The 20134-nt window shown below is 37.0% G+C and overlaps 2 protein-coding genes across 2 annotated transcripts; both read right to left on the bottom strand.

The window, feature by feature from the left end:
- Positions 1–382: 382 nt before the first annotated feature.
- Positions 383–6751, bottom strand: LOC131785902 (uncharacterized). The gene is made up of 7 exons (XM_059102860.2): positions 6601–6751; positions 6467–6507; positions 6223–6281; positions 5384–5503; positions 3536–3607; positions 2895–2981; positions 383–745 (listed from the first exon to the last, which is right to left on the bottom strand). The coding sequence occupies exons 1-7, from the start codon at positions 6741–6743 to the stop codon at positions 512–514; spliced, it is 756 nt and encodes a 251-aa protein (XP_058958843.2). The 5' UTR covers positions 6744–6751; the 3' UTR covers positions 383–511.
- Positions 6752–11153: 4402 nt separating this feature from the next.
- Positions 11154–14742, bottom strand: LOC131785900 (NACHT, LRR and PYD domains-containing protein 3-like). Its single transcript, XM_059102857.2, has one exon. The coding sequence runs from the start codon at positions 14663–14665 to the stop codon at positions 11297–11299; it is 3369 nt and encodes a 1122-aa protein (XP_058958840.2). The 5' UTR covers positions 14666–14742; the 3' UTR covers positions 11154–11296.
- Positions 14743–20134: the final 5392 nt, after the last annotated feature.

The raw sequence follows: 20134 nt of genomic DNA, 5'->3' as shown, positions 1-20134 counted from the left end.
TAAAAGACATCCAAGGTTGTAATTATTATGCAAAGATCTACAGGTCAGGCACGGCAGAAGATAGTTTAGTCAGAGGAGAAAATTAAGAAGAATTTATTTAACCCTCACAAAGAGCTTGAGGTTGAACATTTCACCAACAGCAGATTTGTGTCTTTCCACCACCAGCTTTTGTAATGTAATATAGTTTGTTAATATAAAGTTAGTTAGCTAGTTAGTTCCCAGTATTGCTTGACCCACTACTATGACTAATAATAATAATTATATATTTATCAATTAGAGCTTGCAGTTGTGATTAAATAGTTAAAAGTTGTGAATAATAAGTTTATTTGATTCAAGATAGCTTGGCTTTAAATTTACATTTTTTTAGTAAGTTCAACACAAAATGTATCATAACTTGTGGAAAATAAAAAATTCATTTATATCTTGCTCTCAATTATGTTCATACATGTGGGCTGAAAACCAAGCTACTCCTTACATCGAATAAAAATTAGCATCATTATCACAACATTTATCATCTGCTATTCCAGGGAACTTTGTCTTCAGAGTTAAGAGTTCTTTTTGCCTCTTTAAGTAACAGTTGTGAACAGTCCAACATGTGATTGATTTCCAACTCAGCAGGATTAGCATGTGCCTTCCATCTTATTAACCCATTACAGTCTACAAGATAAGCATGTCCCACAATTTCATTCTCCATGATTTTCTTCTTGATGGGCTTTAAGTTACCGCTAAAGAAGAGGTAGTTATCCTGTTAAAATGAAGTGAAAAAAAAAAGGTTAATCAAAAGACCTTGAACATAATTTAGAGCTTTTTTTTCAAAAGTATACACAATCAAACCCGTGGTGAGTGGTCACCCAAAGGGAATAGCAGGTGACCACTTAATACAGTTTGACTGCTTAATACATGTTCCACAGATTAGAGGTATTATAAAAAAATGATAAACAACACTGCTGTATGCCATAATCAACCACTTACTGTACAGAATTACTTTTGAAAAAATACTTACTTTGATTTTGGGAGAGGGTGATTGCTTAAGGCTGCTCCATACAGGTTTGACTGTACCATGTTTCCTCAAATGAGCACCCTCCTCTGAATAAGTACCCAACACCCCTTGGGCCACAAAGTTAAACAAGCACCCCTCTGAAATTAGCACCCTCCTCCCTCACTTTCTTAAAAGTAGATACAAGAGAAACCTGTTTCTACTGCCTCTTTATTTGTAACTTTGTAAGCTTCAACTACAGCAGAATTAGCACAGGATTACAATAATATATGTCCCACTTGATTAAGCACCCTCCTCCTGCTGATGAGCTCCCAACCTTTTAGCCAAAATTTTACATATTAAGCATCCAGGCACTTCATGGTCCAGGCTCATTTTTTCAAAAAATTGCCTTTTGGCAACTTTAATAGTAAAATGGTCACAAAACAAAAAAACAAAAAAAAGATTGCCTTTACCCCCTTCCTCCCCCCCCCTGCCCAAACCCTGTTCTTAAAAAAAGAGACAGTCAAAAACTGCATGTGGCTACTGGTATAACACAATTTTTGTAGCACTGAAAAGAACTGGAGGCTGTTTAATGATGCTAGAAGGAAGTATTGCAGAAGATTTGTCTCACATGCAAAACAGAAAACCTGCTGCATCCCTCACACTTATAAGTACCCAGTTCCACAGGAGAAAGATGATTCAAGAATATTTTGACTAATTGACATTCAGCCAATAATTAAATGGTAACAAAAATAATATTAAAAAATAATAATGAAAACAATAGTAATATAATATTATTTTAAAGGGGTTGGCTTGAAAGCCTTGTGGTTCCCCAATCCTCTTGGCTCTTACAATGATTACCTGTGCTTATTTCAATTTTGACCATTTATTGTTGATAATTTTCTTATTTTATTGCAATTCCATCTTTTGAGACTTTTGCAAAAACATGCAAAAAGGCATTCCGTGTTTTAGGATATTCAGTCATTCTGCAACTTAAGATACTCCACCATTCCATCATTCTATTGAATAACTAAAGGTATCATACTTTGCAGCTTGCTCCCTTTGCCGCAAGGAGGAAGTCACTGATGCAAACAGTAGAATTCACTCTTTTTTAGGAAAAAATTCCTCAAAGCTTTCATATGCAGTTCACATCTTTTGAGATATTTCTGCAAGGAAGGTTTTGATTTAAGATTTTTGCATCTGTGGATGCCACTGTGAAATTATTTTGAGATATTTATTGTCTTGTAGTGTTGTGGCAAGATCTACACAATTATGCTGATTTAAACTGTAAAATTGATTTGGAGGTTCAAAGAAAAAATATTTTTCTTTTAGGTTTTATGATGCGTTGATCACACCTATTGAGTCTAGAAAAAGTTTTGTTATAAATTGTGCACAATCCTGAAATGATTGTGAGATGTTTCTCTTCTGCTGTCTTCAATAGTGTTGCTGCAAGAACTGAAAATATCATGTGCTTGTGGCTTTAAGCCAGAAATCACCAAAGGAGAGAACTCAACTGTGTATCAAGTGTGAATGTCGACCTTTTAAGACACTCCAAAAAAGACAGTAAGTAGCACTGGGAAAACTTGGGTCAAAATTTGGTTAAGATGGGAAATCTATTGTTACACTCACTCACACATCTTGACAACATTAAAATATGTGGCTTTGCCTCCTATAGGTGACAATACACACAAAAATTAACCATGGATTGACAAATATTTCACATTTTTCTTTTAATTTCTTTTTTTTTAATCTATGGTTGCCAATTGGCTTTTTTTGTTAAAATTTTAGTGACCATCTAATTATATTTTCCACTCACCATGGTAAGCAAAATGGTTGCAGCTTGGAGCACTGCTATTATTCAAGGTAATACAGTATGTTTATATATTAGATTAAAAAACTTAACTTTTACAAATCTTACATGTCTGTCTGCAGGCCTTTCTTTCCTTAAATTTTTTTCAATTACTCCTTTAAATGCTTTGAAGAAAAAACCATCTAAAGCACTTATCTGCAAAAAAAAAGAAAAAAATAGAATAAATTACATCATGTTCATGCACTTAAACTATAGCAAACTGACAAAGTACTAAGCAATCATGAAGTTTTCCCGCATTTATACAACATATACACAAGTACGCAATAGCTAATCCCATCTTTCTTGGCTAATCAAAACTGTAATAAAATTATTGAACATGATTGGTTGTTACCAGCCCAATTTGAACACCAATAGGACTGTGTACAGGTTATGGTTGTGACTGGAAAGTGTACACGTCATGCCTGTATAATTTACCAGCATGTGTCATGTGAGTGAGTTTTCACTACCTTTTTCTGCCAGTTAATAATTTTTTTTTGATAATCTTTCTCTGATAGTCAGTTTGTTTCTTAAAATTTTGTTACAGCAAAATGGACTTCACATTGTCCAATTCTGTCTGTATTCACATTCATATTTAAAAAATTGAACAACCACAAAACAGTGGTCCTATTTGATAATACCAACATCAGAGCTCTTAATCCAATTCTACCAGCTTTACAACATCTTTAAAAATGTACTCACAAGATGCTTACCTCATAGTACTGTGCGAGAGGCTCTCCATGAAAGTGTTTCACAAATGGGAGTCTGTACTTGTCACACATAGACTGCGTAAGAATTCAAACTGTGATACAACTGTTCATTTTCACACGAGTAAGCAACTAACCACCAAAAAATTTTTTTTTTCGGTAATAGAAATTTCCTTGTTAAACTGATCATCACAATGAAAGAATTATTGCAATTGAATTAAAACTCACAATTCTACAAGTAGTTAATTAAAGCTCAATTTTTTTACATTCACAACTGCCTTTCTTGGAATCTGGATCAGGGGAGGTTTTTACATCTTCCTGAGAACAACACTACACAGTTGCAATGAAAACCTTAGCCAAGATAGGAAATCCTTTTGGGGATTTTCCTTTTTTTTAAATATTGAGGACCTTTGATAATGCACTAAGAAAAAGCCATGTCATCTAGAGACTCAAACTTGGACAGTGACTGTATCACTCAGAAGCATCCAAAGCTTCTAATCGATCAGAATATAATGCGGAAGTGGAAGAAATTTATTGTGCACCAAAAGCAAAGCCTCAATAAAATGGAGTAAGAGGATCCCTGTAGAAGAACTCAACTGAGAAAGAATTCTATTGGGTTCTTACAAGCTCATCTCAAGGAGGGCACATGCCAAAAAAGCCAAAGATAGAACATAAGGTCAAACATTGTGGTATGTGAGGATTTTAAATCAGATAATTTATCTACATTTGACTAGAAAAAAAGCAGAGGGTGACCCTGTCGGAGTGCTGGTGGAGTTTCATCATAGATGCATTGTGAGAATTTCAACAAAGCTCAGAAAACTAGAGCAAGCAAAAACTAGAAACTAACTAAAGATAAATTAAAGTAACAGAACTTTCCGAGAATGTAGAATCAGTGGCCATAGATTCATTTCATTTAAAAGTGAGTAATGCCACTGACTAACCATAGAATTGAAAGCTAAACTGAAGTATATTTGAGAGCAAAAACTGGCAATAAAGAAGTTAAATCTTGTACGTGTGCATTCTCTGCCTTCTCAGAAACAAGGGTGAAACATAACTGAAATGAATAAAAAGTGGTTAACAGTTGCAAAAGAAAACAGGGACAAAGGAAGAGGGATAAAACTAAGATAAACTCATGCAGGCAGCACATCAGAACAACTGACAGATGATAAACTCCACAGTTGATAACTCTGCCACAGAAGTTACATTCTCAGGCACAATAGTATGCAAAGGCAAGAGATTAAGAGGGGACCAACCCTTGATGTACAAATGCATTACATAGAGACAGAGACCTTCCAATACATTAATTTTTGTTCATGTCATCCTCCAGGATGACAGGAATGACCAAGAAAGAAGGGATTGGGAGAATTGGGAGAATTGGGAGAATTTCCACACTTCCTGAGAACACATTCCTCAAGCTTGAAGAATAAAGGATACCCAGTTGAAATTTTGCAAAAATACATCTCTGAAGTTTATTTTACTGGGAGAGAAAGGTCCATCAAAAGCAGAGAAAAGAGCACATGGAAGAAAATATTGCCTTTTGTAACATGATAGGTTTTACCTTAACCTAAAGAATACAGAGAAATAATAGTTGAGAAATGGCACCTTATTCAAAGCCTAACATGCTCAAGAGCTATATTTAAGGAGCTAGCCTTGTTATGGTATTGAAAAAGGAAAGTCATTAAAAGATATCGTGGTCAGAGGATCTTTAAAAATTAATTTTAAAAAATTACTAAAATAGATGCAACATCAATTTATTTTTAATTTGTTATCAGTAAGATAAGGAGATGTATTTTGTGGAAAAATAATTTTTTGGGATTCATGGCATGTTAAGGAAGCAAAGGATTCTAACCATACCTCTCCATACGCTTTGATCCACAGTAACACCAGTGTTACATGACCTGGAAATTCTTGCTGTAAATCAACTTCTTTCTGAGACAGTGTTCTTGCCTTCAATGCAGGAAAGAGTTGTGAATCCTACCAGTTTAAAATACAGCACAAGTATAAAGTTATGATCATTTTTATTGATGTACATGCTCCATTAAGCCTCCTGTCTCCATAGGATCATAGGATCACTCTCTTACAGAGCCCTCTATAATAAGTCCCCCTCTCTAATGAACCCCCCTCTAATGATTCCCCTCCTTAATAAATCTCTCTTTAATAAGTCCCCCTCTCTAATAAGCCCCCCTATTTGATCCTTATCTCTCTCTGATAATTTCCCCTTTCTTAGAAGCCCCCTCGCCCCCTCTCTAATACATCCCCTCTCAATTAAGCTCCCCTCTCTGATAAATTCCCTTGCTGATGAGCCCCCTCTCTGATCAGTCTCCTTCTCTGGTAATTTCCCCTCTCTGGCAAGTCCCCTCCCTCTCTGATATGTTTCCCTCTCTCAAAAAAAAAAATTTTTAAAAAGTTTCCCTCTCTCTAAAAGGTGTAGTCTAAAAGTTCAAGTTTCTAAGAATCCATTCCTTTCTAACAGTTAATTGATTAATAAACAACAAGTAATAAAGATTAATTAACTAATATCAACTGAAATTATTCAGCAAACTGATGATGAGAATACTCAAAACTATAAGGTTGAAGTTGTTATCTTGATCTAACACCAAATTCTTATAAACAGTTTACAAGGAAATTCATCGCAGCTAGAGGGGAGAATTAACAATCAGATCCACCAAAAAGGTATGTAACAGTTAACTTACCTTCAATTCACTAGGCTCACTAAAAGCAAAGAATCTCTTTCCACCGCGCTTACGAAATTCTGAACAGAAGAAGTAGAAAACGCTTAATTTAATACATGAACATCCTACATGCATAAACTGTTGCTTCGATTTGCAATTTAGGTGCCAACTGGCATAACTTCTTGCTACCAAAGTCATCATTTCCGATAGCAACGAATATAATGAGAAACTAATACTTTTTTAGCCAAATGAATATGTTTCTCACCATGGAAGTCGTAAAAGTAGCCCTTGCGGATATCTTTGAATCTAAAATGAACAGAGTATATTTCAATATTCGAAGGAGACGATTCCCAGCCTAATGCTGTAATTTTCTCTTTGAATTAAAAGATCAATACATACATTTCCTTCCTGCTTTCCATTCTCTTGCTCTTCTTGTCCATTTTTGCCTCTTGATCGGACGCTACTTTGGTCACAAGTCTTCTTTGCATCGAATAAAGAAGAAAACACGGATTCTGCAAGAATCTTCGCGACAAAGCCGCCATTTTGGAAATTGGCCTCAGCGGTCTTTAAAAGTGTGTGTATGTATCATGTAACCTACCATAAATTGTCGCCGATAGGGAAAATTTGTACCCAGACTTCAGATTTTCATCCATAACTCTTTGCGGTCTTGCATCTGTGTGCATATTCCACAAACTGTTCTTTATACATTTCCTGAGGTTCTGACGAGGAGAATTTGTTCAACAATCGAGAACTTTTATAACAGGTAATCATTTCCTTCATTCTTGAAACCTTTATGTTTGATTCAGGGGTGTTATTGTAAGGAGGAGTAAGATGTTAGTCTAAGTAATCAGTATACCGATAGCACAAATTCTTCTTACCAATGAATTGAGCTAAGAACAGAGTGTGGCACATCATGCCCACAGTCACAAGAGAAACGCAAAAAGACCTTAACCTAGAGGAACGTTCCAGACTGGACTCATTTCAAATAAGTTAATAGTACAAGTGTTCGCCTAAGAAATCACCGTATGTGCTGTATGAGGTGATCTCGAATAAACAAATTTGAATCTTGCTGCCAGCTTCATACATCACGGTGGTTGACCTGGCGAACTCTGGTTCACAACACCACGTGTCTTTAGTACCAGGAACGCAACACAAATAATCTCCCAACTGAACATGTGTGTTATGAAAAAATTAAACATTGTGGAATGAATGATTTTGGTCAAAATTTTGAATAACTGGTCAGGCACTTATTTGAAGAAATAAGCTACTTTCATTTCTGTCTTTCTTTTTTTTTAAGATGTTTCATCGTTGGTTCAGGACAGGATATGGAATTTTGGTCCAGGTTTAATATTGGGTTGGAATAATCTTGTATTTCAATGTGGGAAACTTAACAACAAAGGGTGCTATCCATGCTAAAGAGAAGGTAACACTGAGGGGGAGCTTCTACAGAGGACCAGCAGCAGTTTCTCAGACAAGTTACTTCTTCTTTTGTTTAAGATTGACATGCTTTCTTCCCCCCCTCCCCTCCCTAATTTCCTCCCTTTGTCAACTGGTTTTTCTGTCTTAAAATCTGTGTAAAGCTTTTTACTCTGTCTGGTATGTGAAACTGTAGAAGCTAAATTGACAGCAACACCATGGATAAATCTGCTTATGTGATTTATTCAACATTAATCAGATAAACTTAGGAGTTCTATCCCTATGTACAAAAACATTCCTATATTTATAACAACTGCAGAAACCCCCTCAAAATTGTGCATATTAAAATGACATAAGTCTCACATCACTTACCACTAAAAAGCATTTTGTGTATTTGAAAAGCATAGAGTTCACATATTTACAATTTGGTTACAATTTGATTGGCAGAAAGTATGAAACTACCCGAACCAGATCACTTTGACTGAAAAAAAATTGAACACTGAAAACAAACTTATTCTAGAAAGCAAGCTGTGTTATGTATTTAGTCATCTGATCCACTTTAAAACCCCAAAAGAACTTCACTAAACTCAGCACAAAAGTATTCCTTGTGACAGATGTAAGTGATCAAAACCCAGAAGCATGCAGTAAATTTAGGATCAAAATAAACAAATCATAAAATAACAAAGTTTCCTGAGAGGTCCGAGGTTTGTTTGTTTTCTATGCAGTAAGTTTTGTGTTTTTACTTAAATGTTATTGGTTTGTTTTAAATGAACCGATACCATTGAAGTTAAAACACAAAACTTGTAAACAAAAAAAAAAGGACACTTTGACATTCTATGTTCTCAAATAAACATATTCATTGGTTTATTTTTCTTCATTTCAATCTGGTTCAAATAATCTCACTGCTCAGAGTGCTTCACAAAGTTAGTTTTCTTTCTTTCATTTACGAATTCTGTGGTTGTGTTGTAGTTGTCACTGAGCTGGTTTCCTCACATTTTGAATTGTAAGTGGTTATGTCATTTTTTTTCCAGTTTTAACAATTATTTGTGAATTGGCGATGTTAGATAATAAGGAGACAGTTTGACTGACTATTGTTAAGTAAATTATTTGCTTGTCGTTTACCTGCTTCTGTGATGTTATTTCTTGTGAGGTCTAACTTGCGCAGCATTAACCTACCATAAATTGTCGCTGATAGGGAAAATGTGTACCCAGACTTCAGATTTTCATCCATAACTCTTTACAGCCTTACATCTGTGTGCAGAAGCATGCAGTAGATTTAGGATCGAAATAAACAATCATAAAATAACAAAGTTTCCTGAGAGGTCTGAGGTTTGTTTGTTTTCTATGCAGTAAGTTTTGTGTTTTTACTTAAATGTTATTGGTTTGTTTTAAACGAACCGATACCATTGAAGTTAAAACACAAAACTTGTAAACAAAAAAAAAAAAGACACTTTGACATTCTATGTTCTCAAATAAACATATTCATTGGTTTATTTTTCTTCATTTCAATCCGGTTCAAATAATCTCACTGCTCAGAGTGCTTCACAAAGTTAGTTTTCTTTCTTTCATTCACGAATTCTGTGGTTGTGTTGTAGTTGTCACTGAGCTGGTTACCTCACATTTTGAATTGTAAGTGGTTATGTCATTTTTTTTTCGAGTTTTAACAATTATTTGTGAATTGGCGATTATAGATAAGAAGTAGACAGTTTGACTGACTATTGTTAAGTAAATTATTTGCTTGTCGTTTACCTGCTTCTGTGATGTTATTTCTTGTGAGGTCTAACTTGCGTAGCATAAGCCTACCATAAATTGTTGCCGATAGGGAAAATTTGTACCCTGACTTCAGATTTTCATCCATAACTCTTTATGGCCTTACATCCGTGTGCATATTCCACAAACTGTTCTCTATACATTTCCTGAGCTTCTGACAAGGAGAATTTGTTCAACAATCGAGAACTTTTATAATAGGTAATCATTTCCTTCATTCTTGAAACCTTATTAATGTTTGATTCAGGGGTGTTATTGTTAGGAGGAGTATGATGTTAGTCTAAGTAATCAGTATACTGATAGCACAAATTTCTATTACCAATGAATTGAGCCAAGAACAGAGTGGGGCAAATCATGCCTGCAATCACAAGGGAAACGAAAAAAAGACTTTCATCTAGAGGAATGTTCCAGACTGGACTCATTTCAAATATGTTAATAGTACAAGTGCAAGCCTAAGAAATCACCGTATGTGCTGCATGAAGTAATCTCGAATAAACAAATTTGAATCTTGCTACTAGCCTCGTACATCATGGTGGTTGACCTGGCGAACGCTGGTTCACAACACCATGTGTCTGCAGTACCAGGAACGCAACACAAATAATCTCCCAACTGAACATGTGTGTTATGAAAAAACTAAACATTGTGGAATGAATGATTTTGGCCAAAATTTTGAATAACTGGTCAGGCACTTATTTGAAGAAATAAGCTACTATCTTTTCTCTCTTTCTCTTTTTAAGATGTTTCATCTTTGGTTCAAGACAGGATATGGAATTTTGGTCCAGGTTTAATATTGGGTCATAATAATCTTGTATTTCAATGTGGGAAACTTAACAACAAAGGGTGCTATCCATGCTAAAGAGAAGGTAACACTAAGGGGGAGCTTCAACAGGTGACTAGAGGCAGTTTCTCAGACAAGTTACTTCTTTTGTTTTAGATTGACAAGCTTTCTTCCCCCCCCCTCCCCTCCCTAATTTCCTCCCTTTGTCCACTGTTTTTTCTGTCTTAAAATCTGTGTAAAGCTTTTTACTTTGTCTGGTATGTGAAACCGTTAAAGCTAAATTGACAGCAACACCATGGATAAATCTGCTTATGTGATTTATTCAACATTAATCAGATAAACTTAGGAGTTCTGCCCCTATGAACAAAAACATTCCTATATTTATAACAACTGCAGAAACCCCCCAAAAATTGTGTATATTAAAATGACATAAGTCTCACATCACTTACCACTAAAAGGCATTTTGTGTTTTAAAAGCATGGAGTTCACATATTTACAGTTTGGTTACAATTTGATTGGCAGAAAGTATGAAACTACCCCAACCAGATCACTTTGACTGAAAAAAAATTGAACACTGAAAACAAACTTATTCTAGAAAGCAAAACTTGTATTGTATTTACTCATCTGATCCACTTTAAAACCGGAAAAGAACTTCACTAAACTCAGCACAAACTATTCCTTGTGACAGATGTAAGTGATCAAAACACAGAAGCATACAGTAAATTTAGGATCGAAATAAACAATCATAAAAATAACAAAGTTTCCTGAGAGGTCCGAGGTTCGTTTGTTTTCTATGCAGTAAGTTTTGTGTTTTTACTTAAATGTTATTGGTTTGTTTTAAACGAACCGATAACATTGAAGTTAAAACACAAAACTTGTAAACAAAAAAAAAAAAGCACTTTGACATTCTATGTTCTCAAATAAACATATTCATTGGTTTATTTGTCTTCATTTCAATCCGGTTCAAAAAATCTCACTGCTCAGAGTGCTTCACAAAGTTAGTTTTCTTTCTTTCATTCACGAATTCTGTGGTTGTGTTGTAGTTGTCACAGAGCTGGTTACCTCACATTTTGAATTGTAAGTGGTTATGTCATTTTTTTTCCAGTTTTAACAATTATTTGTGAATTGGCGATGTTAGATAATAAGGAGACAGTTTGACTGACTATTGTTAAGTAAATTATTTGCTTGTCGTTTACCTGCTTCTGTGATGTTATTTCTTGTGAGGTCTAACTTGCGTAGCTGACAGTTGTTGCTGTTGATGGCTTCAGCCAAGTGCTGTGCTCCAATGTCTGAGATTTTATTTGCTGTGAGGTTTAACATGTGTAGCTGACAGTTGTTGTTGTTGATGGCTTCAGCCAAGTGCTGTGCTCCAATGTCTGAGATTTTATTTGCTGTGAGGTTTAACGTGCGTAGCTGACAGTTGTTGTTGATGGCTTCAGCCAAGGGCCTAGCTCCATTGTCTGAGATGTTATTTGCTGTGAGGTTTAACGTACGTAGCTGACAGTTGTTGTTGTTGATGGCTTCAGCCAAGTGCTGTGCTCCAATGTCTGAGATTTTATTTGCTGTGAGGTTTAACGCAAGTAGCTGACAGTTGTTGTTGTTGATGGCTTCAGCCAAGTGCTGTGCTCCAATGTCTGAGATGTTATTTGCTGTGAGGTAAACCCTGCGTAGCTGACAGTTGTTGTTGTTGTTGATGGCTTCAGCCAAGTGCTGTGCTCCAATGTCTGAGATGTTGTTGTAGGAGAGGTTTAACGTGCGTAGCTGACAGTTGTTGTTGTTGATGGCTTTAGCCAAGTGCTGTGCTCCAATGTCTGAGATGTAATTTTTCCAGAGGTCTAACCAGCGTAGCTGGCAGTTGTTGTTGTTGATGGCTTCAGCTAAACCCTTTGCTGTTTCTACTGTAAATTGATTTCCTCCGAGGCGTAACCAGCTCAGTTGAGATTTACTACATTTTAACAACTTGAAAATCTCAAAACAACCTAATGGACCAAAGTTATTGCCAGCCAAATCTAAATGTGAAATTTGTTGAACATTCTTAATTACAGTAACCACTGAAGCACAATCATCAGGTGTGAGTTGACAAGAATAAAAATCTACAAAATTAAAGTTAATTTGTTGTAGTTTTCTCTGAACTATTTCCTCCATCTCACTACTTTCGTTAATGCATTTAAATAATGTCACTGCTAAATGTTTTTTGTCTTTAGTCGGCCAACAAGTTACTTTCCTTGGCTCTCTATGATCTATCAACTCTTCGTCGTAGAACCTACTTTCTTTCTCTTCAGTTTCCACAGGAAGAAGGTCTGTGATAATTTCGCTTGGTTTTTCTTTCTCGTTCATTAGTCCTGCTAGAAACTGAAAAACCAGCTGCCATTTGCCGTCCGCGATGTTCGTAGAAACAAAGTTCCTCAGTTCTGTTTCATCCATGTTTGCTAGGTGCCTCGCAGCAAAAAACTCTTGCATTGTTAAATGAATGAAACAGAATTGTCGTTCACGTTTTAGAGGGGCAGTTTCACGGTCGAGTAAGCGGTGAAAGAGAGCGCTTTCTTCCATTCCGCGTACTTCGTTTCCTCCAAAGACCAGCTTTCCTCCTTTAATTCCTTCAAATGCCATTTTTTCAAGTTTCTCGAATTTCTTTTCCACTTCAGGGGGCAACTGGTCTGATTCAAATTCTTCGCGAGTGAAATTCTTGCCGCGGAATTCTTCGTTGTGTCTTAAGTAAAAGATTTTCACGGCTTTCTTGTAAATGCCTGTTAATTTCGTTGGTAGGCTAAGACTTTTAGAACCATAGAACCTCACCATTTGAAAGAGACTTGAGCAAATGATGAAGCAACTCGCAGGAATGGAGCATAGAGAGAGAATGTTTATGTTGCCGCCGATGTGTCGCCATATTGTTTCGCCTGCATGCTTGTCCTCCTCAACAAATTTGGTTACGTACTCTTCGACTCGTTCGGATGAGAAGCCGAGGATCTCGAAGACTTTGTCAAAATCAACACGCTCGATGCATGACAAAGCCGTAGGTCTTGTGGTTGTCAAAACGGCAGCTCCGATGAGAAGTTTTCCAGTCACAAGCTTCTCGTATAGTGCATACAGGGGCATCTTTTCGTCTGCGCGGTTTCTGAATTGAGGCTCGAAATTTTCCTCGCCGATCTTTGAATAATGTTTAAATTCATCGATTCCATCGAAAACAAAGAGAATTCTTTGGGGGTTGTCAAGGATGTAATTCCAGACTTCATCATCCATGTGATTTGAGGAGGAATGTTCTGACAATGTGAGCAGTTCCCGGAGGCTGAGATCGGTTGCCGCGTTGAATGCCCTGAATTTGATAAAAAAAGTAGCATCAAAATGTATTTTAGCATCAGATGATTTATGGAATACTCTGTTAAATGCCCAGTCTCTGAGAAGTTTGGTACAGCAAAGTGTCTTTCCTATCCCAGGACGACCAACAATCAAAACGTTTTTGTTTTCGTGGTTAATAATGTCTTCCGGCCCTCTAGGTGTTGTGTTTTTCTCATCCGATCTGGTGTAGACTTCCAGTTTCTCCCTTCTGACTCCAGAAAAGTCATATTCGGCTCTGTCTGGAACAACGACAAGTTTTGTGTAAATCTGATCCAGAGTCAAATGTTTAGCTGAGCGTCCTTCGCCGGGAGTACTTGAAAAAGGCGACCGGAGTTGGGGAGGTTTATTTGTCTCTTCTTTAATAACTTTCTTTGTATTCGCGATGAATTCCTGAAGCAGTGTTTCTTGGAATTGTTCAGGCTTGCTTAGCAGATGTGGAATGTTCAAGTGAGCTTCTAGAAAGCTTGAATTTTTCATGAAAGTATCCTCTCTCCACGCACGTAGGAAAATATAGACGGTTTCCATCAGAATGCTAAAGAGAAAAATTCCGTTCACGACAAGAACAGCGTCCATCCAAGAGTTTTTCTTAGTTGCTCGTTGATTATGACACTCGTGCCAGACGCCAGTAGAATTCCTTGGCTGATTCCCTTCGGAGGTTAGATAACAAGAAAAGCTGGAGGGAAAGTCCAGAGGATAAAGAATCTGAGTTTGTAGGACCATAAAGAGAACTCCTAAAACTATCCTTGTGAAAAGTTGACAGCAGTAAGCAATAAAGAGCTTTTTTCCAGCTCTCCCTTGGTCGGGCGACTGTCTCTCAAGATCACCGTTACGAGCGCTTGGCGACAGTTGATCGACTGTTGGGCTCACTATCTTGGAGTAAATAACACAAACAGTTCCAATGAGGAAAAAGTTCATGATTACGAAGCCATAGGTAGGAAGAGCGTGTTTGTTATACTTTTTCTCATATAACTCGAAACATTTTCCACGTACAAGGTCGATCTTTTCGCTCTTCGCCCCGCCACAGCGGAAATCATACCTGGATTCACCGTTTTCTGCGTCTGCAAAAATGCCAAGAAAGATTATACCGATCAGGATCCAAATAACAACTGCGGCATGGCTAACTTTGTTAAATGTTTTTGGCGCAAGTAATTCCTTGAGATTATCCATTGTTACGGCTACCGTTTGTTTTCTCACTGTTTCCGATTATAAGAAAATCGTATTATGTCTTGAGTTGAAAAAATGAAAGTGTGGCGGACTTCCGTTTACTCATTGCTTCAGATTTTACGGTTTATTCACAGGTGGCCCAAGCTCCAGCTATGAGATGATCGTCTTGCGCAATAACAGTCATGGCGGAATCATAAGAGTTTGTATGGGAATATTTACAACCGCTCTAATTAATAAAAAAAATAAGTCAAATGCTCAATAAAAATACCTCACCCTACTTCCACAGCGTATCACTTGTTATCTGACCGTTTACTTCGATGAAAAGAACCCATTTTAGCGAGTTGTCCATTTCGAGGTTTTCAGCATACCTATGTTCGTTGAAAACCTCGAAATGGACAACTCGCTAAAATGCGTTCTTTTCATCAAAGTAAGTGGTCAGATAACAAGCAATACGCTGCGGAAGTAAGGTGAGATATTTTTATTGAGAATTTGACGTATTTTTTATTCCTTAGAGCGGTCGTAAATATTCCCATACAAACTATTATAATTCCGCCATGACTGTTATTGCGCAAGATGATCATCTCACAGCTGGAGCTTGGGCCGCCTGTGGTTTATTCATGGAAAGAAGCACAATTCTAATTTTTGGCAAAGTTACGACTGTCAACGTGAAAATAGTTTGTTTCCACATGTCATCTTTTCCTCGACTACTCAGGAAGCTGATATGGGAAACTGAGACTGAAAACTGAAATAGACACACGTGCTGCTTCTGTCAAATTTGTCCCAAATTCAATCCGAGGATGTTCTAACTATATTTTGAGAGGCGTCAAATAGACAGTCTCAAGTATGTGAATTGTCTATGAACACCTTCCTTCACCTTCCCTTTCCATCTAGGCCAAGACACGACTCGCTTGTTCGAATTTCCTATTTTTCAACTTGTTTTCAAAATCGCCTGCTTTTCCGATTGACTGCCAACCTTGATACAAGAATGAAAACGTGGGAGGTATTCCCGTACGAAAATGTAATCACGGTCATTTTCAGCCACATCGCTACTCGGTCTATTGTACGGTTTTTTCAGAGATTTGCACTGATGCAGAGTACCCCGTAATTTGATTTTTTCCGCAAGATAAGGGATGAGAATACGCTAAAAGTGAAAAAAAAAACGATCTTCGGAGGCTGCAATTTAAACAGTTGCAGAAAGAAGCTTGGAAAAAATGTCAGTTTTCGACGGGATTTGGACCCTTGTCTCCTAGTTCACTCGAACCAACTAACCTACGAAGCCACACAGCCATACAATTGGTTGAAGGGAGTTTAATTGTGAATTCCTTGGTACCCGCCTAACTGGCGCTAGTCTGGGAGGAACGGTTTTGAATACCTTACAAGTGCGAATCTTATCAAGCTTCTATTTTGCAATGACTTTCAATGCAGCCTACTTGCAAAGATCGTTTCTTAACTTCTGTGTTATTGATACTTAAGAGCTACTGACCATGAATATCGAGAATCCACGACAGTTGTAAAATTTCGTACTTCGTTTTATCTTTCCTAAACGACCTTTTACTTGAACCTTATCGTATCGTGCTTTCTCCGAGGAATCGAAACGTTCATAATACGGCCAGATGACCATTGTCCTCCGCGTTAGACAATGAAAAATAATTTAACAGCTTTAAAAGCTGTTTTCTAGCTAAGACAGCAAATGATCTTTTAATATTTTTGAAAATATCAATTTTAGATAAGAGTATGTGAACACGGTGTGGCGTCACGCATTAATATGAAAACATTTTTAAAAACTCGAGGCTTTCCCGAAATGCTCGCAAAATAGGCTCAAGAACAAATAACAAATACTAGAAATGGAGGTAAAATTTGCCAAATTTTGATTTGAGGATTTGCTATCCCTTCACGCCAGAGCCCAAGGGAAAAAAAAACAAACAAAAAACAAAGAACTTCAGCGCTTTGCCTGCCTTGATGATCGTGAGCTGGACGACGTCGTCGATGGAACGTTCAAGCAAATACGACAAATTATGCAATCAAATGCGGAGTAAAAATTTTACCAATGAAATTTTCGCATTTAAGGTGGCTGGAAATAGTTTTTTCGAGACGCCTAAGGACTATATTCAAAGCGCTCAAAAACCAACTTTCCTTCTTCGCGGTCAAACCAATTTCACACGTGTTAACCAGAGGTTTGAAGTTTGAGATTGTGGGCGTGTCATGACAATCGCTATTATTTTGCTTGTGTTGATCAGCGTTTGGGAACGGTCTCGAAAATTCCTGGATAGATTTTCTCACAACTCCAGGATTTTCTTTATTGAGATAATGCCTCGCTGCCGAACGTATTTCAACAAATGAAATTTATCCGTTTCAAAATTATGACGCCGTTGATTTTACTCTTGAATTTTTTCAGTTTCTACGTGAAACTATTTTCAGAAAGAACTCTAAAGAGTAACTCCCATTTGCGAAGGACCAACTCCCATTTTCAAAAAACCAACTCCCATTATCGACGAAACAACTGCCGTAGAAAGCGGCACTTTATAGCTTAAAGCTGGAGTGAGGGTGATCTAAAGTGAGGACTATAACCTCCCACCACTCTCTACACCCTGACATCAGTATGGTTATCCTCCATACTGTCCTCATACATTTCCTAAGATGCTGACAGGGAGAATTTGTTTGATAATCAGGAGCCTCTGTAGTTGGTGATCATTTTCTTTGTTCTCATGACCATAATGTTTGATTCAGGTGGTGATATCGTGCAGAGAAATTAGCTGCTGGTCATTCTTAGGGGTTAAACCATTTTACAAGTACATAGATTTTAAAGTGTGATGCAGGAGTGATATTGTATGGAGAAGTAAGATGTTGGTCACTCTTAGGGGTCAAGAGTTGACTTATTAGTATAACCAGAAGCTTATAACTGAGTCATAAGGTAAAAGTCCTATAACCAATTAATTGAGCTTACCGTAGTTCTTCACCTATAAGCCGAGCGATTTTTTCAGTAAACGGGGTTCGGCTTATAGCCGAGGGTTTGGGATTCAAAAACAAGTACGATTGCAAATTTAATGTTAATGCGAAATGACCATAAATTTCTTTTGTGTTTATTTTAATTCATTAACTTTTGTGTTCAGTGTTCAGTGAGCCATTTCCCATTGTTTTTCCATGAGGTCCGCTCAATCAAATGGCTGGTTACAATGTAGAATTTCGCTCTCGGCTTATAGTCGATGGTTCTGCTTTCTTTTTCGCACAGCACGAGTCTGTTAGAAGGTCTCTCATTTTTGTGGTCTCGGCTTATAGGTGAAGAGATACGGTAGATCAAAGTGTGGAAAAATCACAGCCACAATAAGTAAGGAAAGGAAAAGTACCCTTTTAGAGATACGAACATTCCAGACTAGACTTGCAAGAGTGGTCGAGTTCAATCGTAGGAAATCACTGATGGACAAAATAATTCTAGTTTATTTTTTTTAGAGGGCACGGTGACGAATCCTGCAATCTGATTGGTTCTTTACCCAGTCAGTATTTTCCTATCTCTGCCCATGGGCCACGGTAACGCTTTCGTGAATCGCTTAGTACATCCCAAATTTCGTTGCGATTTTTCATAAATATATCTCGTTTTTCCGGCTGGGCAGCATTTTTAAGCAAACACGTCGGTCACTACCTCAAGCCGATAAATAACTTATGAATCCTCTCTTTTCTCTCTCTCAAACCACTTTGGTTGACAGAAAAATATTGGTTTCAGAATGAATTTGTTTAAGTAGTAGTATCATTACGTTGGTTGAAAAGCGGCCTAAAAACCGTCTGCAATTAATTTTAATCGTTCACAAAAAGTACCTAGAAAGTTAAAAAGTGAGGTATCTGGTTACGGTTAAACTGAACGATGGAACTTTCATTCGTTTAATATCTGAATTTTCTCAAACAATTTGTTCGTAGTGAAAGAGCGAGCGAAGTTTTATATTCAGTTCTTCAACAAACATACGCTCTCGGTGAGTCTTTCCGATTCCATTCAATTTGTACCTTTGTATCGTAAATTGCACAACAGAAACTGAAGGAATTTACAGAGAAAAGGCCGCATTAAATCCCCTTGTGTCTAGTTGGAGTGTGCCATTCGAATTTAGTTTTTGTGGAGGAAAGACCAGATTTACATACACCATTGCAGCAAACAAACGAGCAAACTCTCACAACTTCAAAATAAAAAATTTGAATTTACTCACAATTACTTTCCTCGCCGTTTACTTAATGTACAGAGGTAAATCTTCGTAAATGAATGAATCGTCGATGAGAGTGAATAATACTTTCCGCCAGATCGTTGAATGTTTTTGAAGAAAACATTGTTGTAACAGTCCTCGCAAAACTAGTTCAGTTGTTCTTGAAACGTTCTTGCGCATTTTTTTTTCTTACGTGCTCTCTAATTGACAGGTGTCAGATTGTGACAGATACTTGTTAAAAATGTTTCAAAGTTTGTTTGGAAGCCTCTTGAATCACCTTTATCCTTATGCAAATAAAAATGTTTCGGTGAGGCATCTCTCATAAATTTGCATCACCTCTATTTTAACTACCATTTACGCGCTCAAAAATTGTTCAGTTTGTGGGAGATCTTGCCGTATTTACAGCCCTAAATCATTCGGGTTCTTTCGGAAAGAATTTCGTCTAGTTTAATTAAAATGAAATAAATGTTATTTACCGGCTAAGGGTCGGTCCGTATGGTGAAAAACTGTGACCTTAGTCTTGAAAATGCTGTATTTTCAAGACCTCGATCACAGTTTTTCACCATACGGACGGACCCTTTGCCAGCAAATAACATATATATCATTTGTTCGTTAATGAGTTGTTCTATTCCACACTTAGCCAATTGCATTGTTTTCCTTTGCTTTAGATCATTGATCTGTTGTGAAATAGCTGAGAAAAACATGCTATGATCAGTTTAATTTGCTCATCTCTGTTTTGAAGCGGAACTGGGACCTCCTTGCTTTGAATTCTTTTTTAAAGAAATGTAAAATGGTTTCCGTGTTTACATAGCCTGATGTAAACACGGGTAAGTACTAAGACAAGGAACGACCTAAAACCACCTACAACCATCTACAACCACCTCAAAAATTTCAACAACCACCTATAACCACCTCAAAAACATCTACAACCACTTGCAAACTATCTTAAACCATCTAAAACAAGGCATAAATGTCTAAAATAAGGCGAAACGACATGTCACGTACACAAAATACGAGAATCGAACGCAACCTCTACCTCCCCCTGAAATCTTACTCTCCCTGGTCCCATGTAGAATCAACCATCTCACGAAATGAAATGCGATAGCATGCTAATTATTTTATATTCCCTCAGCAAAAAACTTAAAGAACTTTACAAAATGAACTAACAAGTTACAAAAAATAATAAATAGGGAATAATACATGGGCGCGCGTAGATATGGAATTAATCTTCGAGTGTTTAACTCGATAGCTCACGACTCAACTATTGAATTATTTTATAATGATAAAT

The sequence above is a fragment of the Pocillopora verrucosa genome, chromosome 9 (genome assembly GCF_036669915.1).
Source record: "Pocillopora verrucosa isolate sample1 chromosome 9, ASM3666991v2, whole genome shotgun sequence".
Classification (NCBI taxonomy): Eukaryota; Metazoa; Cnidaria; class Anthozoa; order Scleractinia; family Pocilloporidae; genus Pocillopora; species Pocillopora verrucosa.
Note: the sequence above shows the minus strand (reverse complement) of the source record. Positions and strands in the feature narration are given on the sequence as shown.

Excerpts from the sequence above, each read along its gene's own strand:
- LOC131785900 (XM_059102857.2), bottom strand. The coding sequence starts at position 14,665 with ATGGATAATCTCAAGGAATTACTTGCGCCAAAAACATTTAACAAAGTT.
- LOC131785902 (XM_059102860.2), bottom strand. The coding sequence starts at position 6,743 with ATGGCGGCTTTGTCGCGAAGATTCTTGCAGAATCCGTGTTTTCTTCTT. Across the intron at positions 5,504-6,222 it reads GTGAGCCTAGTGAATTGAAG|GATTCACAACTCTTTCCTGC; the intron begins GTAAGTTAACTG and ends TTAAACTGGTAG. Across the intron at positions 746-2,894 it reads AAAGGCCTGCAGACAGACAT|GATAACTACCTCTTCTTTAG; the intron begins GTAAGATTTGTA and ends TCATTTTAACAG.